This window comes from Staurois parvus, unplaced genomic scaffold (assembly GCF_062004578.1).
Source record: "Staurois parvus isolate SC_StPar_1 unplaced genomic scaffold, SC_StPar_1.0 ptg000657l, whole genome shotgun sequence".
NCBI classification, from domain to species: Eukaryota; Metazoa; Chordata; class Amphibia; order Anura; family Ranidae; genus Staurois; species Staurois parvus.
In genome coordinates this window covers 2,451,538-2,472,457 of record NW_028318453.1, presented here as the reverse complement: position 1 = coordinate 2,472,457, position 20,920 = coordinate 2,451,538, and the positions used below count along the sequence as shown (strand labels likewise).

Genomic DNA, 20,920 nt, shown 5'->3' with positions numbered 1-20,920 from the left:
TATGAGGCAACCCCAGTAGAGAAAGGCTGGTGTGGAGGAACCCTGGAAGAGAAAGGCTGGTATGAAGGAACCCTGGTGAGGAAAGGCTGCTCTGGAGCAACCCTGGTAGAGAAAGGCTGGTGTGGAGGAATCCTGGTAGAGAAAGGCTGGTGTGGAAGAGTCTTATAGAGAAATGCTGGTATGGAGGAGCCGTGGTAGAGAAAGGCTGGTATGGGGAACCCTGGTAAAGAAAGGCTGGTGTGGGGGAACCATGGTAGAGAAAGTTGTATTGGAGAACCCTGGTAAAGAAAGGCCTGTGTGGAGTGGAGAAACATTGGTAGAGAAGGGCTAGTGTGGAGGAACCGTGGTACAGAAAGGCTGGTGTGGAGGAACCCTGGTAGAAAAAGGCTGTTGTGGAGAAACCATGGCAAATAAAGTCTGGTAAGGAGAAACCCTGGTATAGAATGGCTGGTGTAGAAAAGCCCTGGAAGGCAATGGCTGGTATGAGGTAACCCTAGTAGAGAAAGGCTGGTGTGGAGGGACCCTGGTAGAGAAAGGCTGGTGTGGAGGGACCCTGGTAGAGAAAGGCTGGTATGGGGAACCCTAGTAAAGAAAGGCTGGTGTGGAGGAACATTGGTAAAGAAAGGCTGGTGTGGGGGAACCATGGTAGAGAAAGGCTGGTATTGGGTAACTCTGGTAAAGAAAGGCCTGTGTGGAGAAACATTGGTAGAGAAGGGCTGATGTGGAGGAACCCTAGTAGAGAAAGACTGGTGTGGAGGAACCCTAGTAGAGAAAGGCTGGTGTGGAGGAACCCTGGTAGAGAAAGGTTGGTATGGGAGAACCCTGGTAAAGAAAGGCTGGTGTGGAAGAACATTGGTAGAGAAAGGCTAGTGTGGAGGAACCTTGGTGGGGAAAGGTTGGTATGGGGGATCCCTGGTGGGGAAAGGCTGGCGTGGAGGAACATTGGTAGAGAAAGACTGTTATGGAGGAATCCTAGTAAGAAAAGGCTAATATGGATGAACATTGGTAGAGAAAGGCTGGTGTGGAGGAATCCTGGTAGAGAAAGGCTGGTGTGGAGAAAACATGGTAGAGAAAGGGTGGTATGGATAAACCTTGGTACAGAAAGACTGGTATGGAAGAGCTTTATAGAGAAATGCTGGTATGAACGACCATACTGGTAGAGAATGGTTAATGTGCTGAAACCCTGGTAGAGGAAGGGTGGTATGGGGGAACCCTGGTAAAGAAAGGCTGGTTTGGAGGAACATTGGTAGAGAAAGGCTGGTATGGGGGAACCTTGGTAGCGGAAGGCTGGTTTGGAGGAATATTGGTAGAGAAAGACTGGTGTGGGGGAACCCTAATAGAGAAAAGCTGGTATTGGGGAACCCTGGTAGAGAAAGGCTGGTGTTGAGGGACCCTAGTGGGGAAAGGCTGCTATGGGGGAACCCTAGTAGAGGAAGCTAGTGTGGATGAATATTGGTAGAGACAGAATGTTATGGGGGAACCCTTATAAGGAAAGGCTGGTGTGGAGGAACAATGGTAGAAGGTTTTGTATGAAGGTTCTTTATGCTGATTTTGAATCTTTGGCTCTGGTAGCACTTTAAGCCTCCGTCCTACCCCATCGTCTGTTTTGTGGCCTCAAAGGACCTCCACTCCACCACAGAAGAAAATGGAAGCTTGCCGTTCCCTGGCAGGAGGAAGGAATGTGCAGGTGCTAGGTGAAGAAGAGCCGAGTTGGTGACACGAGTGGGAATCTCCCTGGTAGAGAAAGGATGGTATGGAGAAACCCTGGTAGAGAAAAGCTGGTATGGGGGAACCCTGGTAAAGAAAGACTGGTGTGGAGGAACATTGATAAAGAAAAGCTGGTGTGGGGAAACCCTAATAGAGATAGGCTGGTATTGGGGAACCCTGGTAGAGAAATGCTGGTGTGCAGGATCCCTGGTAGAGGAACCTAATGTGGAGGAATATTGCTAGAGAAAGACTTTTATGGGGGAACCCTGGTAAGGAAAGGCTGGTGTGGAGGATCCCTGGTAGAGGAAGGCTGGCGTGGAGGAACCCTGGTAGAGGAAGGCTGGTGTGGAGGAACCCTGGTAGAGGAAGGCCGGCGTGGAGGAACCCTGGTAGAGGAAGGCCGGCGTGGAGGAAACCCTGGTAGAGGAAGGCTGGCGTGGAGGAACCCTGGTAGAAGAAGGCTGGCGTGGAGGAACCCTGGTAGAGGAAGGCCGGCGTGGAGGAACCCTGGTAGAGGAAGGCCGGCGTGGAGGAACCCTGGTAGAGGAAGGCTGGTGTGGAGGAACCCTGGTAGAGGAAGGCCGGCGTGGAGGAACCCTGGTAGAGGAAGGCCGGCGTGGAGGAACCCTGGTAGAGGAAGGCCGGCGTGGAGGAACCCTGGTAGAGGAAGGCCGGCGTGGAGGAACCCTGGTAGAGGAAGGTTGGTATGGAGGAACCCTGGTAGAGGAAGGCTGGTATGGAGGAACCCTGGTAGAAGGGTTTGTATGACGGTTCTTCATGTTGATTTTGAATCTTTGGCTCTGGTAGCACTTTAAGCCTCCGTCCCACCCCTTCGTCTGTTTTTTGGCCTCGAAGGACCGCCCCTCTTCCGCAGAAGCCAATGGGAGCTCGCCGTTCCCCGGCAGGAGGAGGGACTGTGCAGGTGCTAGGTGAAGAAGAGCCGGGCTGGTGACACGAGTGGGAATCTAGAGGACGATAAGACGGCGGAGAAGGTGGGGGTGACCGCACGGAGCAGACATGGTGATGAAGAATTAGAATTTAGCGAAGAAGAAGGGCGGTCAGAGCGGACGTGTGACCGAGGCTCGCAGTGTTCCGGGGGGCTCTCTCAGGGAGATGTCTGCACTGAGCGGCACCGAGCCCACAGCCGGGGGAAGGGTCTTCTTCCAGACCCCACTGGCACCTCACGAATCCCGGGACGACTCCCCGCCGGCGGTGGTGGCTCAGCACAAGCAGCAGCAGCAGAAGCGGCAGCAGCAGGGCAAAGTGACTGTGAAATACGACAGGAAGGAGCTGAGGAAGAGGCTGGTGCTGGAGGAATGGATTGTGGAGCAGCTCAGTGAGCTCTATGGATGCCAGGTACACGGGGCACAGCTTCTGTTCTATGGATGGCATTATATATGGAGGGGGGATTTATATATATGGGGGGTGAATGGGGTGTATATGGAGGGGAGGTATGTATGGGGGGTGAATGGGATTTATATATGGAGGGGAGGTATATTTGGGGGGTGAATGGGGTGTATATGGAGGGGAAGTATGTATGGGGGGTGAATGGGATTTATATATGGAGGGGAGGTATATTTGGGGGGTGAATGGGGTGTATATGGAGGGGAGGTATGTATGGGGGGTGAATGGGATATATATATGGAGGGGAAGTATGTTTGGGGGGTGAATGGGATATATATATGGAGGGGAGGTATGTTTGGGGGGTGAATGGGATATATATATGGAGGGGAAGTATGTTTGGGGGGTGAATGGGATATATATATGGAGGGGAGGTATGTTTGGGGGGTGAATGGGATATATATATGGAGGGGAAGTATGTTTGGGGGGTGAATGGGATATATATATGGAGGGGAGGTATGTATGGGGGGGGGGTGAAGGGATATATATATGGGGGGGGTGAAGGGATATATATATGGAGGGGAGGTATGTATGGGGGGGGGGCTGAAGGGATATATATATATGGAGGGGAGGTATGTATGGGGGGGGGGGGGGCTGAAGGGATATATACATATGGAGGGGAGGTATGTATGGGGGGTGAAGGGATATATATATATATGAAGGGGAGGTATGTATGGGGGGTGAATGGGATATATACATGGACGGGCGGTATGTTTGGGGGGTGAATGGGATATATACATGGACGGGCGGTATGTTTGGGGGGTGAATATGATATATATATGGAGGGGAGGTACGTATGGGGGGTGAATGGGATTTATATATGGAGGGGAGTTATGTATGGGGGGGGTGAATGGGATTTATATATGGAGGAGAGGTATATATGGGGGGTGAATGGGATATATATATGGAGGGGAGGTATGTATGGGGGTGAATGGGATTTATATATGGAGGGGAGGTATGTATGGGGGTGAATGGGATTTATATATGGAGGGGAGGTATGTATGGGGGGTGAATGGGATTTATATATGGAGGGGAGATATGTATGGGGGTTGAGTGGGGTATACATATGGAGGGGAGGTATGTATGGGGGGCTGTATAGGATTTAGGGGAGGTATGAATGGAGGGCTGGACAGAAATATATATGGAGGCAATGTATGTTTGGGGGATGAATGGGATCTATATATGGAAGAGAAGTATATTTATTGGGGGCTGTATATAATTTATGTATGGAAGTTGAATGGGATTTAAATATGGGGTGTATGGAACACAGGGGAGCTGCTTTCTTCCAAGGAGGTGAATGTCTCCTGCAGTGCAGTGCACCCCAAAGTTCTCTTCTGTGTACTGATCTCATATAGTGGTTCATGGAGAGATGACAACAGTATTGGGGGGATGGGGAGCACCATTGGATAAACAGTTCTCATTTTGCAGACAGGGCATTGTGTCTGATTTGTCAGCCTTTTAAATGCCATCTATCTGTGCTGACAGATGGAATTATGAGCTGACCGTCATATAACCCCCCCCCCAATCATACATGGAGGGCTGGGGGTAAAGTAGACCTTCACTTCCAAAATGCAGTTTGCATATTTTCATCCTTCTCCCTTGACAAACCTAAAAGTCAATTTTTTTTAGCTTTTTTTTATTTATTTGCTCTGGACCCCCCCATTCCATCTTTATTCTTACCTAGCCAAGGATGACCCATTCCCAGGAGGCATCAGCTTATAGACAACAATTAGAGGAGGACAGACCTGGTGGCACGACAGAACCTAGAAGAGACAACAGGCTCCTGATGATGTGAGAAAGGAAGATGGCAGCGTGGGATCCAGGGTGCAGCAGTGGATCAGGACAGGATATTGCTGGATTCACTGGCTGATATGTTTTTTTGAGCATAACCCAAAAAAGACATAAGGGGGTTTAACAACAAAGTAAAACTTGATGTGGGGGGTATTTCTCTAACATGCTAAAAGGAACTTTTCCGCCTTTTCTTAATTTTTTTTTCTTTAGTCCTGTCTTCCCTTGTCCATTGGGTTGTCCTCAAACACATACTCACACAACCAGTGAATCCAGCGCTGCATGCCGGGTCCTGTGCCTCCATCTTTCTTTTAAGTTATTGGGAACCAGTGACCTCTTTCAGGTTCTTGCAGTTGGCCTCTGATGACATGCTGCCACGCATGCAAAATGTGTTGTAGACACCCTGAAGCCTATAGCGTCATGTGGTGAGTAACTCAGGAGGCTGCGAGAAGCATGGGCTACATCATTCTCACCAGGAAATGTGGGCTTGGGTTGATTAAAAAAAAAAGGTGTGTACAAAAATATGTTTGTGTATCTGAGGTTCTGATAAAGGATGGGGTAGCAAATATGTAGTAAATGTTCCGTGTCGGCCACCCGTCTCTGACAATCTCTCCGCTGGCTTCCCATTGCCCAGTGAATAAAATTCAAAACATTAACAATAACATATAAAGCCATTTTCAAATCCGCCTCAAACTACATCCCCAATCTTGTCTCCAAAGATCACACAAACTGTCCTCTCCGCTCCTGCCAAGACCTCCTGTTCTCTAGTTCCCTTGTCTCCTCTTCTCATGCTCATCTCCAGAGCCTCTGCCATCCTCTGGAACTCTCTACCTGAATCTGTCCAACTATCTCCTACTCTGTCCAGTTTTAGGTGATCCCTGAAAACCTTTATCTTCAAGGAAGCCTATCCTGCCCTCAGCTAATAAACAAATCTTCTATTTCTCCCATCAGTTCATCCCCCAGCGTTAGTACCTTTTGTTCCAACAGCCCCTCCCTATTAGATTGTAAGCTCCCAGGAGCACAGCCCTCCTACCCCTCTTGCATTGAACTGTATCGTTGCAGTATTATCACCCTTTATATTGTAAACTGTTGGCGCTATATACATCCTGTATAATAATAATAAATATAATAGTAAAAGAAGGGGGTGAACGTTTACTTTAAAAGAGAAATGCACTTTCAGAGAAAGTGCACTTGTCCTGTTTGCACCTCTGTCACTGGCTGGAAGACGGGTCCCATAGACTCCTACTGCACAGGTTTAGCCAGGACATAGGGAGGACTTGCAGCGTGGGATGTAAACAATCCTTGGAGGCTGCAGCTGTCAGATCAAGGTAAGTATGCATCTCTGGAGGGGGGAGGGTGAGATCGATTAGGTCTCCCTAAAGGGGCAAAAGGGCAAAACAGTGCTCTTATCCTTTAATGTTTATTTCAATATTTTGTACCGTGTCCTTTTTAGTCTTTATACAACTAATCCTGCTATGAAGGTCCTTGCCCAGGCATTTCTTGTTATGGGGTTGACAACACTTTTCCTCTTTCCCAGCTGTGCTCCTGTGTTGTCACACTTCAGATGAAGACTACAAGTGGCTGTTGCCACATACATTATGCAGGCATGGTCCACAGTTGTAATCATCAAGACAAAAGATGCCATGTAGCTATTGTAGCTATTGCTGGAGTGAACGCATGTGAGGCTGGAGGAGATCAGCAGCACTGAGATTCAACAAAGGACTAAATTGATCCACAGTGCTTTAGCAAATTCCCTCTTGTATCACATAATTACAGATACATTTTTTTTAATAAATACCTTTTTTTTGTGACTTAGCCAGCATTTCCGCCTTTCTCGTCTAGGCAAGAACAACATAGCCCCCAGCTGCCTGCAGTCTCTTGGAATATTCACATTATATATCCCAGGAATGTACAGACGCTGCTCATGCGCCATAGTGCATCATCAGTGGGGTGACTGACTCTTCCTGGTTCTTGCAGCCAGACCCCTGATGACTTGCCACAGCGCATGCACATCATCAGGGGAACCTGGGAGAGACAGCCAGCTCCTGGTATTGTAAGCAAAGATGGTAGCTTGGGACTAAGGGCAATGCGGTGGATTTCAGCAGGACAACGCTGGATTCGCTGGGCATGTAAGTGGAGGGGGTTATGTTCCTTTGTAAGGTTGAATTTACTTACATATCCAGAGAGAGCCAAAAGTTTAATGACAGAAGTAATGTGCTGTCATTTCAGTTTATTCCTGGACTTGGTGATACATGTCAAGCATCGCCTCTGGGTCACCTTCATTTAATGCCATAAGTAGTACGTACTGTCTGGGTAAGGCTATTGTGTCTGGCTCTCACTTCTGCATTAGATCAGATTTAGAAAGCGTTGACTGTATTTCATTTGTGCAGATGACTTCATGTTATTTATAAATTCTCTTATGGTACTAAGAGCTGGTGGATGTTGATCTGGCGTATGTAAATAGGAGTTGGGAGATGTTATTTAAATACATGTTGTCTCCTTGTCCTCCAACAATTTGGAGGCACTTATGATTCTGCGCTTTTTGATATAAATTTGTGGTTTCGGAAGTGATCTGATTTGTAAATGTCTATTCTTTGTACTGTATCTGCATTCTCATGGCTGGGCAATAAACCACTGATGTCATTGCTATGAAAACTGCAGGATGATGTATGATACAGGCAAACAGACCTCCTTGCTTTACAAAAAGCAGCATCTTTCTCTTATCTCTATGTGGAGACTGGAAGAGAAAAGAATGAAATATATAGGCATCCTACACACAGTGTAGCTGGGGATACGTATGACACTAAAGAACACAAGCTGCACTTATCTTTTCATTGATACTGCTTTAGTCATTGCTTTCTTCCCAGTGATTATCTGATGCCAGGCACTTCTTGTTTGTTTCCGTGTTTTTTAGTAAGAATTGCAGTGTGGGGATAAAATAAGAGATTTATTATCCATGAAGTTAAACATAACATGCAAAATACACGTCTGGTATACCTTAAAGTGTTTTGCAAAAATCATATAGTACTGTAGACCCCAGCATGTACCTAGTTTGCTGTGTGCTATTCCTTGCAAACCTGGGGTTGCTTTGCTTTGGTTTTGGTCTCCAAAGATGGTTCCTGTTTTCATGTCGCTGCGTCTACTTACCTTGTCCCGTGGAGCCACCACTTCCACCTCAATCAAAGGCCACCAAATGAGTGATTATGAGTGGGTGGAGCCTGCACTGTCACCAGTTCTGTGAGTACTTTAAGCTCTTGGGGCATTCCCTCCCCTACCAGGTTACTGCCCTTCAAATATTAGGAGGACCAGAAGAAAATAAACTGGCATTGGTGGGAGTAAAAAATGCCATAGGCTTGGTGGTCAATGGGAGTAACAAAATTAAACAATTGGTGTCAGTGAAAGGTATAGTGGGAGGAATAGCATCCCATTGACACCATTGGGAAGAATAGTGCTCTATCATTGGCACCAGTAGGAGGAATAGTGTCCCATCATTGATACTAGTGGGAGGAATAGTGTCCCATCATTGGTACCAGTGAGAGGAATAATCTCCCATCTTTAGCACCAGTATGAGGAATAGTGTCCCATCATTGGTACCAGTGGGAGCAATAGTGTCCCATCATTAGTACCAGTGGGAGGAATAGTGTCCCATCATTGGTATCAGTGAGATGAATAGTGCCCAATCATTGGTGTCAGTGGGAGGACGAGTGCCCAGTCATTGGTGTCAATGGTAGGAAAATGACCCATCATTGGTGTCAGTGGGAAGTATAGTGCCACATTGATGGGGTCAGTGGTAGGAACAGTGCCCAACTGTTGATATCAGTGACAGGAATTATGCACTAATGTTGGTTTCAGTGGGAGGAAGTGTTCCCCAAGGGCCAGATAAAGGCAAGCACAGGGTCACCAGTGAGAGGAATAGTCTCCCATCATTGGCACCAGTGGGAGGAATAGCTTCCTATCATTGGCACCAGTGGGAGGAATAGCTTCCTATCATTGGTATCAGTGGGAGGAATAGCTTCCTATCATTGGTATCAGTGGGAGGAATAGCTTCCTATCATTGGTATCAGTGGGAGGAATAGCTTCCTATCATTGGTATCAGTGGGAGGAATAGCTTCCTATCATTGGTATCAGTGGGAGGAATAGCGCCCTATCATTGGTATCAGTGGGAGGAATAGCGCCCTATCATTGGTATCAGTGGGAGGAATAGTTCCCCTTCATTGGTATTCTTAGGAGGAATAGTGCCCCATTATTGGTGTCATTTGGAGGATCAGTGCCCCATCATTGGTGTAAGTGGGAAGAATGGTGCCTCGTATCGGTGGAAGGTATAGTGCCCCAAGGGCCTGATAAAGGCAAGCAAAGCACCACATCCGGGCCGCAGTTTGAAGACCCCTGCTCTAGTCCTCTCCCCCAGGATGTTAGGTGGGTTCAGTTGTTGGTTCTCTGGTGTTAGAAGTTGTTAGTCCCATCTCATCTGTGTCACTGTCACTACCCTCTTTCCTATGTGTGCACTGTTTCTTAGAGTCCCCTCTCCTTTGTGTGTGCCGTCACTCAATCCTAATTGATAATTTGTCTCCTGGTAAGCAGAATAGTTGAACATTAGTGGTGGAGGGAGGGGTGTCACAGTTGTCCACGCTAGCTCAGCAATCATAGATTGCATGAGCAACAGGAGCAAGTGTGCCCACAAAAGCAAACACTACGTTTGAAGGAGAGGCAGGGCTAACCCAGTAGCATTAACTTTTCTATTTTCGATGGCCATTATCTGCACCTTTTTTTTTTCAGGAAAACACTGGTAAACCTACCGTATTTTTGGCTGATACATTTTGGCAACTGATATACTGGTGCATCCCTACATGAAAGTGTTTAATTTTCCGACCCAGATGATTATTCCGGACTGCTGTGGTCATACAGCACTTCATTCATATCAGCACCACTGCCTACTTACTCGGAAACATCTCCTAGCTGTGTGCTATCCATGGACTCAAATGTCAACCAAAATATGAAGGCATTTATTTGGTGTGCCAGAGTTGTGCTGATGCACAGCCCATTCCCTGTTCCCAATTTGATTACCTTTGTTCAAAATGTTGCTCGGCTATGCACATCATGAGAAAGTTAAAGTATACCCAAAGGCAAAACTTTTTTTGGGGGGGGGGTTGGATAGGGTGGAGGGGGATTAGAACACCTGCCATTTTTAATGCTGTTTGTGCCCCCATTAGAGAGATTCACTCTCTATTAGTCCGGTTTACCTTTATCACTGAGAGTGAAAGTGAAATAAAATCCCAATTTTTGATTGTCAGCATACCAGGAATAGAGGGAAAATCTTCCAATGGGGAGTTGTATTTTGATACATGAGCCATGACATTTATGTCATTACATTATTATTATTATACAGTATTTATAAAGCGCCAATGGTTCGCTCAGCGCTGTACATTACAACATGAAGGTGAAAGTGTTCTTGCTGCCAAATTAGATAAAGAAGCCTTGGCGTTCTCAGTTTGCTACCTGTCCACCAACATGCAGGAAAAATATTAAGACTGTGATGGTGGTTGAGTCTGAGTTCATACACATGGGTGTCAATTCAGCTGTCAAACAGTTTCCATTACTCGAAAGCGCTTGGTGCCTTGTTTACTTTGTGCTCCACCAGCCTGGAAACAAAATCTCTTCTGTGTCATGAAATCATTGATGCTTTGGCTGCAGTTGTCCTCGGGGGAATGCACCAGATGAAAAGCTGGCTCAGGAGAACAGATGAGTGCCGGGTGAACTGTGTACCTTCTACTCGCCTGTATGTCCCGTTATAGTCCAGTGAGTGTTAGTGAGAAGCCCTGTGTCCTGCAGAATGCGGCACCTTTTACCTTTGGTGTGCGCTGTGAAAGGGTGGTGCAGTGTATTGTTACAACGCATCACACTGTTTTCCTTTTTTTTAACCACTTGACCTCTGTAAGGTTTTATCCCCTTCATGACCAGGACATTTTTTGCTATTCAGTGTTCTACTTCTTCAACCGGAAATTGCTCAGTCATGCAATGCTGTACCCAGATGAAATTTATATAATTTTTCACACAAACAGAGCTTTCCTTTGGTGGTATTTGATTACCACTGTGTTTTTTTTATTTTTTACTATATAAACTAAAAATGACTGATGATTTTAAAAAAACAAACAATATTCTCTAAAAAAATACAATTTCTTCATAAGTTTAGGCCAAAATGTATTCTGCTACATGTCTTTGGTAAAATAAAATCCCAGTAAGTGTATAGTAATTGGTTTGTATGAAAGTTATAGCGTCTGCAAACGATGGTATATATACTGGAATTTACGCAGCTATGATGCTATCCTGATCAGTGATTTATAGCGGGACTGTGATAGTGTGGCAGCCAATCTGGCGCTAACAGACCCTCGCTGGGAGGATCAGATATAATACTGTACACTGTCACTGTACTAATGACCCTGGCTGGGAAGGGGTTAACATCAAGGGGCAATCAAAGGGTTAACTGTGTGCCTAACAAGTGTAATGTGTGTAATATGTGCTGCTTTTACTTACACTTGTAGCCAGGGACAGCATGGGTTAGCTGTGGGTGCTCACATGCGTTACCCAAATCCAGAAGAGGCTTGATGACGTACATGTAGGTGATACAGCCTGCACAAAGATGTACTGTGGATGAGCAGGAATTGGTCACACAGTGCAGCATGTTGTGATGCACTACACCACATCGTGACATGCTGCGCTCCATAAAATGCAACATGTCCTATTTTTCTCAGCACACATCAATGCAGCATATTGGTGTAAACTGAAGAAATAGAATATAAGGCAAATTGCCTTGCCTATGCATTAGACTGCCCAGTGCATATGATGTGAATGGGCCCTAAAGCTTCCAAACCTGTTTATCTTCCCCATACTCAAGCCAGATGATTCTGCTGGTATTCCTAGATATTTATTGTCACTAAGATTTCTACCTCCACGGTGTAAAAAATCATGCTGCTTCTAGGTATGGGAAATCATATGACACTCCAACCGTTTCCTCACAATGCAGTGCTTGGGGTATTCTATTCACTGTGACAGTCGTGCCGCCTGTGATTTCCGAGGCTCTACAGGGGCGGCAGCTGTGCATCAGAACAATGAGGGAGTGGCAGTTGTTTTTTATTTTCCAATAGGTTTACTTTAAGGTAGAAAATCCTGTTCCAAATCTACAGATTTTATTCCGGGTTTCACAATATGGTACTTGTCATATAATGTTTGACACATTAACCTAAGTGTAGCTGAATAGTTTAGAGATGACTAAGAATACTTTTTAAGCACTATTGGAGGAAAATGAGTTACGTTGTTTATGGGTGTGTTTTCCCACAGGCAAGAAGCATGTTTTGTACTTGCCTGATTTACTTATAGGGATAGGGTTTGCTTGTTTGGATTATTCTTCATTCCTTGCAATTTCAAGTTTATTGTGCTGTTAAAATGTTCATGTATTTGTAATAAAGTTACTTAATCCACATTGATATTTTGCTGACATGTAGACGCCAGTGGGTTGGCGTATCTGTTAGTATCCTATTAGTGTCAGATAGCAGGAAGATTTGTCTAGGTTGCCCTGGTCACTTCTGGGGGACTGGTCGCTTTACAGTTTATTTTCTTTATTTTAATTTTTTACAATTCTTATTTACAAAAAAAAAGCAGCATATTTATGCATTTTGTGATAATGTACCCAAAACCAAGATGTACACACACAATAAGAATAACACAGAATAAGAGACAAAGAGAACATGTTATTTACCAAAAAACTTGGGATACTGGAAATTGATGCTCTGGCCCAGATGCACTATTTCAAAGGAGCATATCTGTGCGATTTTTGGTGCGACTTGGATGACATCTGTGACTTCACTTGAAGTCACAGGACTTCAAAGGAGCATGTCAGTTCAATTTCAGGTGCAACTTGGATGACATCTGTGGCTTCACTTGAAGTCATACGATTTCAAAGCCGCATGTCAGTGCAATTTCAGGTGCGACTTGGATGACATCTGTGTGACTTCATGCACAGATGTCTATGCAAGTTGCACCTGAAATTGCAAAAAATAGTGCAGGAACCTTATTTCAAATTCGTGCAGCACCGCAAAGTTGGAATTGCACCGATTTGAATGGTTCTATTGCCAACTATAGGGTACGACTTGACATGCAATTTGAAACTGTCAGATTGCATGATAAGTCACACCGGTGTGAACCAGGGCTAATACAATGAAGCCAGCTGCTTGGTAATATCCATTGCAACAATCCTTTGTTGGCGAATCCTTACTCATAGAATCTTGTGCTGAATAAGAGACATACCCGCACACAACCACACATGCATTCATAGGAGAAAAAATTGGGGAGGTCTGAGACTCGGAAAATGCACTTATCACCTGAATACCAGTCACAGGCCCATTTTATCATCATTCTGCCGAATCAGAGCACCAAACACATGAATCACTGTTGCCAAATTCAGCAGACATTTTTGGGGATAGGCCCTGCTATGATACATTATTTTGAAGGGAAACTTCACTCTCGAAATCGACATTGAATATTTATAATCCTTATGCTGCTAGCATTAGTACATAGACAGGAAAGTATATCATATTTACTTGCTTTAAACCTTATGTCTTCGTTACCATGCTTGAAAAATTATGTCATACATCCCAGGGGTCTTCAGGTGGGGAAGAGGGGTTTTCTCAGCTAAGCATGCCTGACTGTCTGCATGCCTGAGCTAAGGGCAGATGGATTCCAGTAAATGAAACAAATCATTTGCCCTTACTGTAGATGGCCGCGGCTAGAAATGCGAGGCAGTATTTTTCAAAGTGATTTCTCAGCATAACAAAGTATGGAGACATGGATGGATGGGGGAGTTTGCTTTGAATAATAACAATTAATGAGCTAGTGTTTTTGGTTTGTGGTGCTCAGATGCAGTGTAGTTCCACTTTACCTTAGATAAAAAGACCATGAATATGCCTCACCTGCTGAGTGAGCCAAAGAGGAATTACGGTCTTCCAATTTAAAAGAATAATTTTCCTAGTATATCATAGTACCAAACAAAACAATGTTTTTAGGCCCTTCGAAGATTCAGAGGCATCTTGTAGTGTAGACCAGCTTCCATGAAATAAACATTGTCAAGAGTGGAGATATACAGTATGTACATGTCCAAAATATGTGGAGCTTGTCTGTGTGTGGTACGGAGCATCTGGGGCATGTAGCATCAACTAACAAACACATTTAGTGTAATATCTCTGGAGCAGGGGTCTCCAAATTTTTTAAATATTGGGCCAGTTTACTGCCCTTCAAACTTTAGGGGGGTTGGACTGTGGCCAGTGGGAATAGAAAATGGTGGTCAGTGGGAGTAAAGAAATTACATGTTTGGTATCATTGGGAGAAATAGTTCCCTATCTCTGGTGTCAGTGGAAGGATTATTGTCCCATCATTGGTGTCAGTGGGAGGAATAGTGCCCCATCCTTTGTATCAGTGGGAGAAATAGTTCCCGGTCAATGGTATTAGTGGGAGGAATAGTGTCACATCATTGGTATCAGTGGAGGGAATAGTGTCCCATCTTTGCTGTCAGTGGGAGGAATAGTGCCCCATCATTTGTAATTCTATATAACAACACTTAACCCTATAGTATCCCAGAAAAGTAATCTACCTCCACCCTTGAAGGCCAACTAAACAAAATATATATGACTTTCCTTTAAACAAATAAAATAAATAAAATAAAATAAAATAACACCGACACAAAACATCAAACCATGCAGAATTGTCCAAAATCCCACAGTGTCCAAAAACAATTCAAAATATAAAAATCAAAAATCAAAAAATTATAACAAAAATAATCCCCACAGGTGTAAAGTAAAAAGTAATCAGTTTTTTACTTTTTACTTTACACCTGTGGGGATTATTTTTGTTATAATTTTTTGATTTTTATATTTTGAATTGTTTTTGGACACTGTGGGATTTTGGACAATTCTGCATGGTTTGATGTTTTGTGTTGGTGTTATTTTATTTTATTTATTTGTTTAAAGGAAAGTCATATATATTTTGTTTAGTGCCCCATCATTGGTGTCAGTGGGAGGTATAGTGCCCCACCCTTTGTATCAGTGGGAGAAATAGTTCCCAGTCAATGGTATCAGTTGGAGAAATAGTGTTACATCATTGGTGGCAGTGGAGGGAATAGTGTCCCATCTTTGCTGTCAGTGGGAGGAATAGTGCCCCATCATTGGTGTCAGTGGGAGGAATAGTGCCCCATCATTGGTGTCAGTGGGAGGAATAGTGCCCCATCATTGGTGTCAGTGGGAGGAATAGTGCCCCATCATTGGTGTCAGTGGGAGGAATAGTGCCCCATCAATGGTATTAGTGGGAGGAATAGTGTCACATCATTGGTATCAGTGGAGGGAATAGTGTCCCATCTTTGCTGTCAGTAGGAGAAATAGTGCCCCATCATTGATATCAATGGGAGGAATAGTTCCCCATCTCTGGTGTCAGTGGGTGGAATAGTTTTCCATCTTTGGTGTCAGTGGAAAGAATAGTGTCCCAATTGCCACATGAAGGTGAACCAAGGGCCACATCTGTCCCATGGGCTGCAGGAGACCCCTGCTCCGGACTGTAAAGTAACTGATGTAGGAATTTAAAATGAATAAGATTGTCAGTGGTGTTTATAAATTCTTGAAACCAAACTAGTCCAAGATCTTCCCATAGGTCATCCTTCAGCACGAGGATTAGATGTGACCATTCACCTGGGGCAGCTACCAAAAAGGGTGAGATCCTCTAGATTGTAGGTAAATATACTGTATATTCGAAGCTTCTCCAGAGTCCCATAACTCATAAAAGACTCCAGCTGTAACTTAGATACATTCTATGCACCAAATTTAGACAGCACCACAATCTTGTATTTGATTTCTATTACGGAGAGTGTAGCCAGATCGTCATTCTCCTGTAGTGGAAGTATGATTGCATGTTGGGATGCTAGGGTGGAGCAATGGGGAGAATTTACTAAAACTAGAGCACTCAAAATCTGGTACAGCTGTGTATGGTAACCAATCAGCTTCTAACTTCAGTTTGTTCAATCAAGCTTTGACAATAAAACCTGAAAGCTGATTGGTTTTAATGCAGATTTGCACTCTCCAATTTTAGTAAATCTCCCCCGATGTTTCCACTGCAGTCCATAAGGAATATATAATGTTTCTAAAAATAATGTATTTCAGGTGGGAAGGGTTTGGACGGAATGGCAAAAAAGGAATACATTTGTAGTTCAGTTCTGTACAATTTTATTCTTTGGCTATTGCATGTTTTTTTCCAACATCAGCTTGGGTGCCATATCCTCTGTATTACTAAAGGACGGACAGTCTTGTGTGGGATATAGCATTTTCTTATCATTTTTAATTTCACAAATCTTCCATTGTGTTACCGTCCAGTGGCTCATTCATATAAAGCTATGATAGTTATTTTATATTGCCTTTTTTTTTTCTTGCTCTGCAACACTAACCAAGGTCATTCTGAATGGTTTGTGCTTCCTGGCCTGCCAAGCATTTGTCCAGCAGAATGAAGTTTAATTAGTTAATACAAGTTGAAGGCTGATCTTAAGTGGCCTGAAATATGACCTCCTTGTAGGAGACATCTGGCAAGGGGAGCAGTTTTGGTGATGGTTCAATTGTCCTTTTATTCTGTTCTCTTGTCATGAGGAATAACACTTACAGACAGACAAATTATCCCCTATGATAGTGACATGTTTAGATTATTTATTTTGTGATCTTATATTTTGGGAAACCATTTTAATGTCTGGTTTTCAATGTTTTATGAAGACTGTAAATGCACAACAGTCAATACTGGGACATAGATGGGGAAAATAATTTGAAGCAACTTTGGATCTGAACTAATCGGGCATGCTGGAGGAGCAGTGATCATATCAATAGGAATGGACTAAAATGCCGTCTCCCTGCATATCTGACATCTCTTTGAAATCAATGGGCACATTTACCTAGAATAGCATTGGCGGTCAAGTGTGGAAAGCTCATTGTAAGCAGTTTGTTGCTGTTCTGTTTGACCAGAATTGAGATAAGAGGGATATAGACCAGACTGAAGTCTTATCCTCCACACATAGGTCTTCTCCTGAACAGATATCTCTGCCAGATTGGCAAATTCACTCTTAGGAACACTACATACAGCATTTTTGTGCTCTGAGTAAGTCTAGGCTCATAGTAGCCTAGTAAAATGCACCTTTATTTCTGTACAGGCTAGTACAACTTCGGTTCCATCAGTTCATCGCTATGTTCACTAGTGGTGATCTGCGGTTGAAAAATGCCAGCGGCGGACTGACAACTCATGGGGCCCCTGGGCAATAGGGGATCATGGGGCCCCTGTGTCCTTGCCCAAACTCAAAAAAGTCTATGAAAAAGGTACCAGGGGCATCTCATGGGGCCCCCTACTGACCCCGGGCCCTAGGACAGTGCCAGAGTTTCCAAATGGTCTGTCCGCCCCTGGTCACTGCACATGTACAAGCCTTTTAGGTGTTACTAAACCCACAACAGTAAAATCAATCTGGATATGCAGTAAAGCTTACTTGTTACACTCACTATGGAACCTAAGGGGTTAACCCTCTGCATTATGTAAAAATGCCGTTTGATCCCGTCTTCTTTGTTCCTTCTCTTCTTCTACTATCCCCAATCCAGATCCTGATAGAACAGAGCCTTGGAGGCAAGCTGCACATGCTCAGTTTGGTGTCTTCTGTTTTTTTTTTTTTTTTTTTTTACTTGAGAGAGTACATGGGATCAGCTCAGGGCCAATCAGTGCTGTCTAGACAGAGAGTCAGCGGTCCTGCAGCCTCATAGGACAATCAGGTGAGAATGAAAACTCCTCCTACAAGCTTTAACCAGTGCTCTGCTGGACACTGATAGAAGTCACAAGACTGCTCTAACTGCTGATGAGAAAAGGTATTTAGCAGTTTATATTTACTAAAATAATTGAAGTTCTGTGGGAGACCAGATAGAGTGAATGCAGGCTCCTGGGTTTAGTAACACTTTAATGTGTATGTTTGGGTAAAATAAATATAAAAACAAAACAAAAAAAACAGGTAGAATGAAATTCGTCACGAGTGGTCCTCCAGCCTGTAATTTCTGGCTGAATAAAAATGTTTTCATGTGGAGTGATATCATCAGTGTGGGGCCTTCTGTTAGATAATTGCAGCAGTCCTCTTTTTTTTTTGCCTGAACGTTGAAAGTAATATACAATATATTTTAACCTCAAGTGTATCTAAACCCAAGGAGAAAATGACATTTTTTTTTTCAGGCCAGTAACACACTTTCTGTCCTAGGGTGACAATGTATTGTACTGTATCTGAACTGTGTTGTTATCTTAGGACAGCTACATAACATAGGGGAGGTGTGCTGTAGTCCATAGAGAGGGCTGGGAGCAATGCAGTTGATAGAAGTGCAATGCAGGCAGATATTTCAAAAACTCGCAAGATTATCTTGCAGGACCAACTGATAATTTTTGGCCTAAAAAGTAACAAAATGCTGTCAATGGTACATTAAACAGACCAAACAGAAACAAATAATAGATATTTATTGTCAGGTTTTACATACAATTTAAAGATCCATTTACAGTTGTGGAAGAACTGACACATTTACAATTCCCAAAAAAATGTTTTGCTCCAGTCTTCCTCCATTGCTGCTTATGATGAAAGACACAGGCTTTCTGTCATGTGATCCCTGCAGAAGGAAAGGTGATTAGCTTGCCTGCACATAACCCCTTTCCCTACTTTCCCTAAGAAAAGATCACAATTGCATAGACTTCTAGGTTCACACATGTGGCATTGCTTTCCACCCCTCTGAAAAAACAAACTGCGGTGTAACCACAGAGGCATTTGACAGGTGGTAGTGATATGTTTCTGCCACACCACTGGGCCGCAAATGCATGCATGACATGTTTTGCAGGGCAGTTGCTACGCATCACCATTCATTAGAATAGGTTGTATTTGATGGTTGTAGTGCCTGCTGAAAGCAATCTTGGAATCATTTTTGCTGTGGTTGCAGCATGTGTACATTCCCTTCTGTGCATGAAGGTAAAAGAAAACCTTCTGTGTGCAGCAGCTCCCCCCCCCCAATACTTACCTAAGCCCTATCTCAATCCAGCATTGTGCACAAGAGCCTCGGCTCTCCTGGGTCTCTCCCTCCTCATTGGCTGAGACAGTTATTGGCTCCTGCTTCTGTCAATCACAGCCAGTGAGCTAATGAGGAGAGAGCCAAGAGTTCGCCGGTCCACGTTTTGTGTGTGAATGGACAAACAGTGCAGTGGCTTGGGAGCGAGCCTGCTTGGGTGCGCCCATAACAAGCTGCTTTCTCTGGGGGTGCATGGCAGGAGGGAGGGACCAGGAGCGCTGGCAGGGGACCCAAGAAGAGGAGGATCGGGGCTGCTCTGTGTAAAACTGCTGCACAGAGCAGATAAGTATAACATTTGTTTTTTTTTTTTTTAATATGCCTTTAATATTGGCCATATGAAGAATTTTAAAAAACTGGGAGAACAGTGTCATGTTAATTGCTAAAATGATTCCTTGCATGTACAATCATGGACTATAAAAATGAAGTGCAATCAAGAAAGATTTTGGAATTCCTTTTTTTTAACCCTCAATGCTATGGATTTTAGTTGCTCAGTATTCCAAACAGTGGCTTATATTCTCACCTGTCTACTGTTTGGACATTACAGTTAAAGAATGTATTGTTGGCCAGCTGTGAATGATTGTAGATGTGAACATGCAAATACACTAGTTCACACAAAGTTCCATTCAGCATTCATGTGTATCTTATCTAACAATACAACCAGGGTTTTATCTCTCAGAAAAATGCTGAATGTGGGATCCACCCCTTTAGCTTGTTGTACAGTATAATTTTTTAAACTACTTGTACATGCATATAATATACCACACTTTAGTTAATGGTGTGCCTAATTGTGGGATGTTTCCTTTAATTGTTAGTCTTGATTGTAGTGTGATGCCCATGCGAGTATTGTCACTGGACACAGTTATTCTTATATATAAGCAGAAACGCCAGTTGATTATCATAATTTTAGGGTCTTTATTTATCTCCTACAATATTGTTGGAACTTTAATCATCCTACATGGGTACACTTGCCAATCCCCAAGAAATAATCTTTTTTAGGGCTCCACCATCTGAAAGATGACTACAGCAACAAATGCTACCAAAGTTCAGTTTTCTTTGCAACCTTTTGTTTTCCAGCCTGCTAATTAACAAATGATGGGTCAGCATTACTCCTTATTATGATCTTTGCTCAAAAAAAACAAATCAACAATGTGCAAAGCTATAGTCTGCTGTGCTCAGGTCGCTGGTCCTCCCTTGCTTAGTCCTGGTCTAAAGGAAGTTTTTAGGTAGAAGAAATATAACGCCATCCTCTGCCCTCAAAGTTAGCCTTCCTGCTGTCTCCTTAACACTGGATGCCAAGGTTGAAACAGCCATCAGTGGAAATGAAAGATGGCCTCGCACTGATGATGTCACAGTGTTTGCCAGTTTATTCCCCAGCCAGCTGAAGACCACCCTGTCTAATGTTTTATATCCAGCAGGGCTTAGTTTTGAAGAAACGACTCAACAACTAAGTCCTGCTGGGTGAAATATGTTAGAGGATGTGTTCTTCAAGCAGGGACTACAGTTACGGATGTCAGTGAAATAAACTCTCAAGCGTTGTGACGTCATCTGTGTGCTGGTGTCCTTTATTTCCTCAAGGTTTTCAGGTACTTGTGAAAAAAGGGACAGGTCCTCTTTATGGACGTTTGTGACCTGGAGGTTTTAGCATACAGGGAGCGGGCCTGGCTACTGATTGGTATGAGGTTCTTAGATGAGGTGCTTCGCAAATAAACAAGGATAATAAGTTCCTTTGGCAGTACAGGAAAATGGAACACCTGCCGTCAGGATGCTTGTGTAGTGAACCTTCTAGGCCAGGAATAAACCCTGCATTGCCAAATTTTGGACAGGGCTACTGCCTGGATGGTATGTCAGATTACATATTCTTATGAAATATTTTTCCC

The 20,920-nt window shown here is 43.9% G+C and overlaps 1 protein-coding gene across 1 annotated transcript in view; it reads left to right on the top strand.

Moving 5' to 3' along the window:
* The first annotated feature begins 2,609 nt into the window (after window positions 1-2,609).
* The window catches only part of PPP1R14C (protein phosphatase 1 regulatory inhibitor subunit 14C), a 91,601-nt gene continuing 73,290 nt past the window's right edge, over window positions 2,610-20,920 (top strand). Inside the window, exon 1 of the mRNA XM_089694259.1 lies at window positions 2,610-3,063. Coding sequence (XP_089550385.1) covers window positions 2,821-3,063 — 243 coding nt within the window. The 5' untranslated portion in view covers window positions 2,610-2,820. The remainder of the gene's footprint in view (window positions 3,064-20,920) is intronic.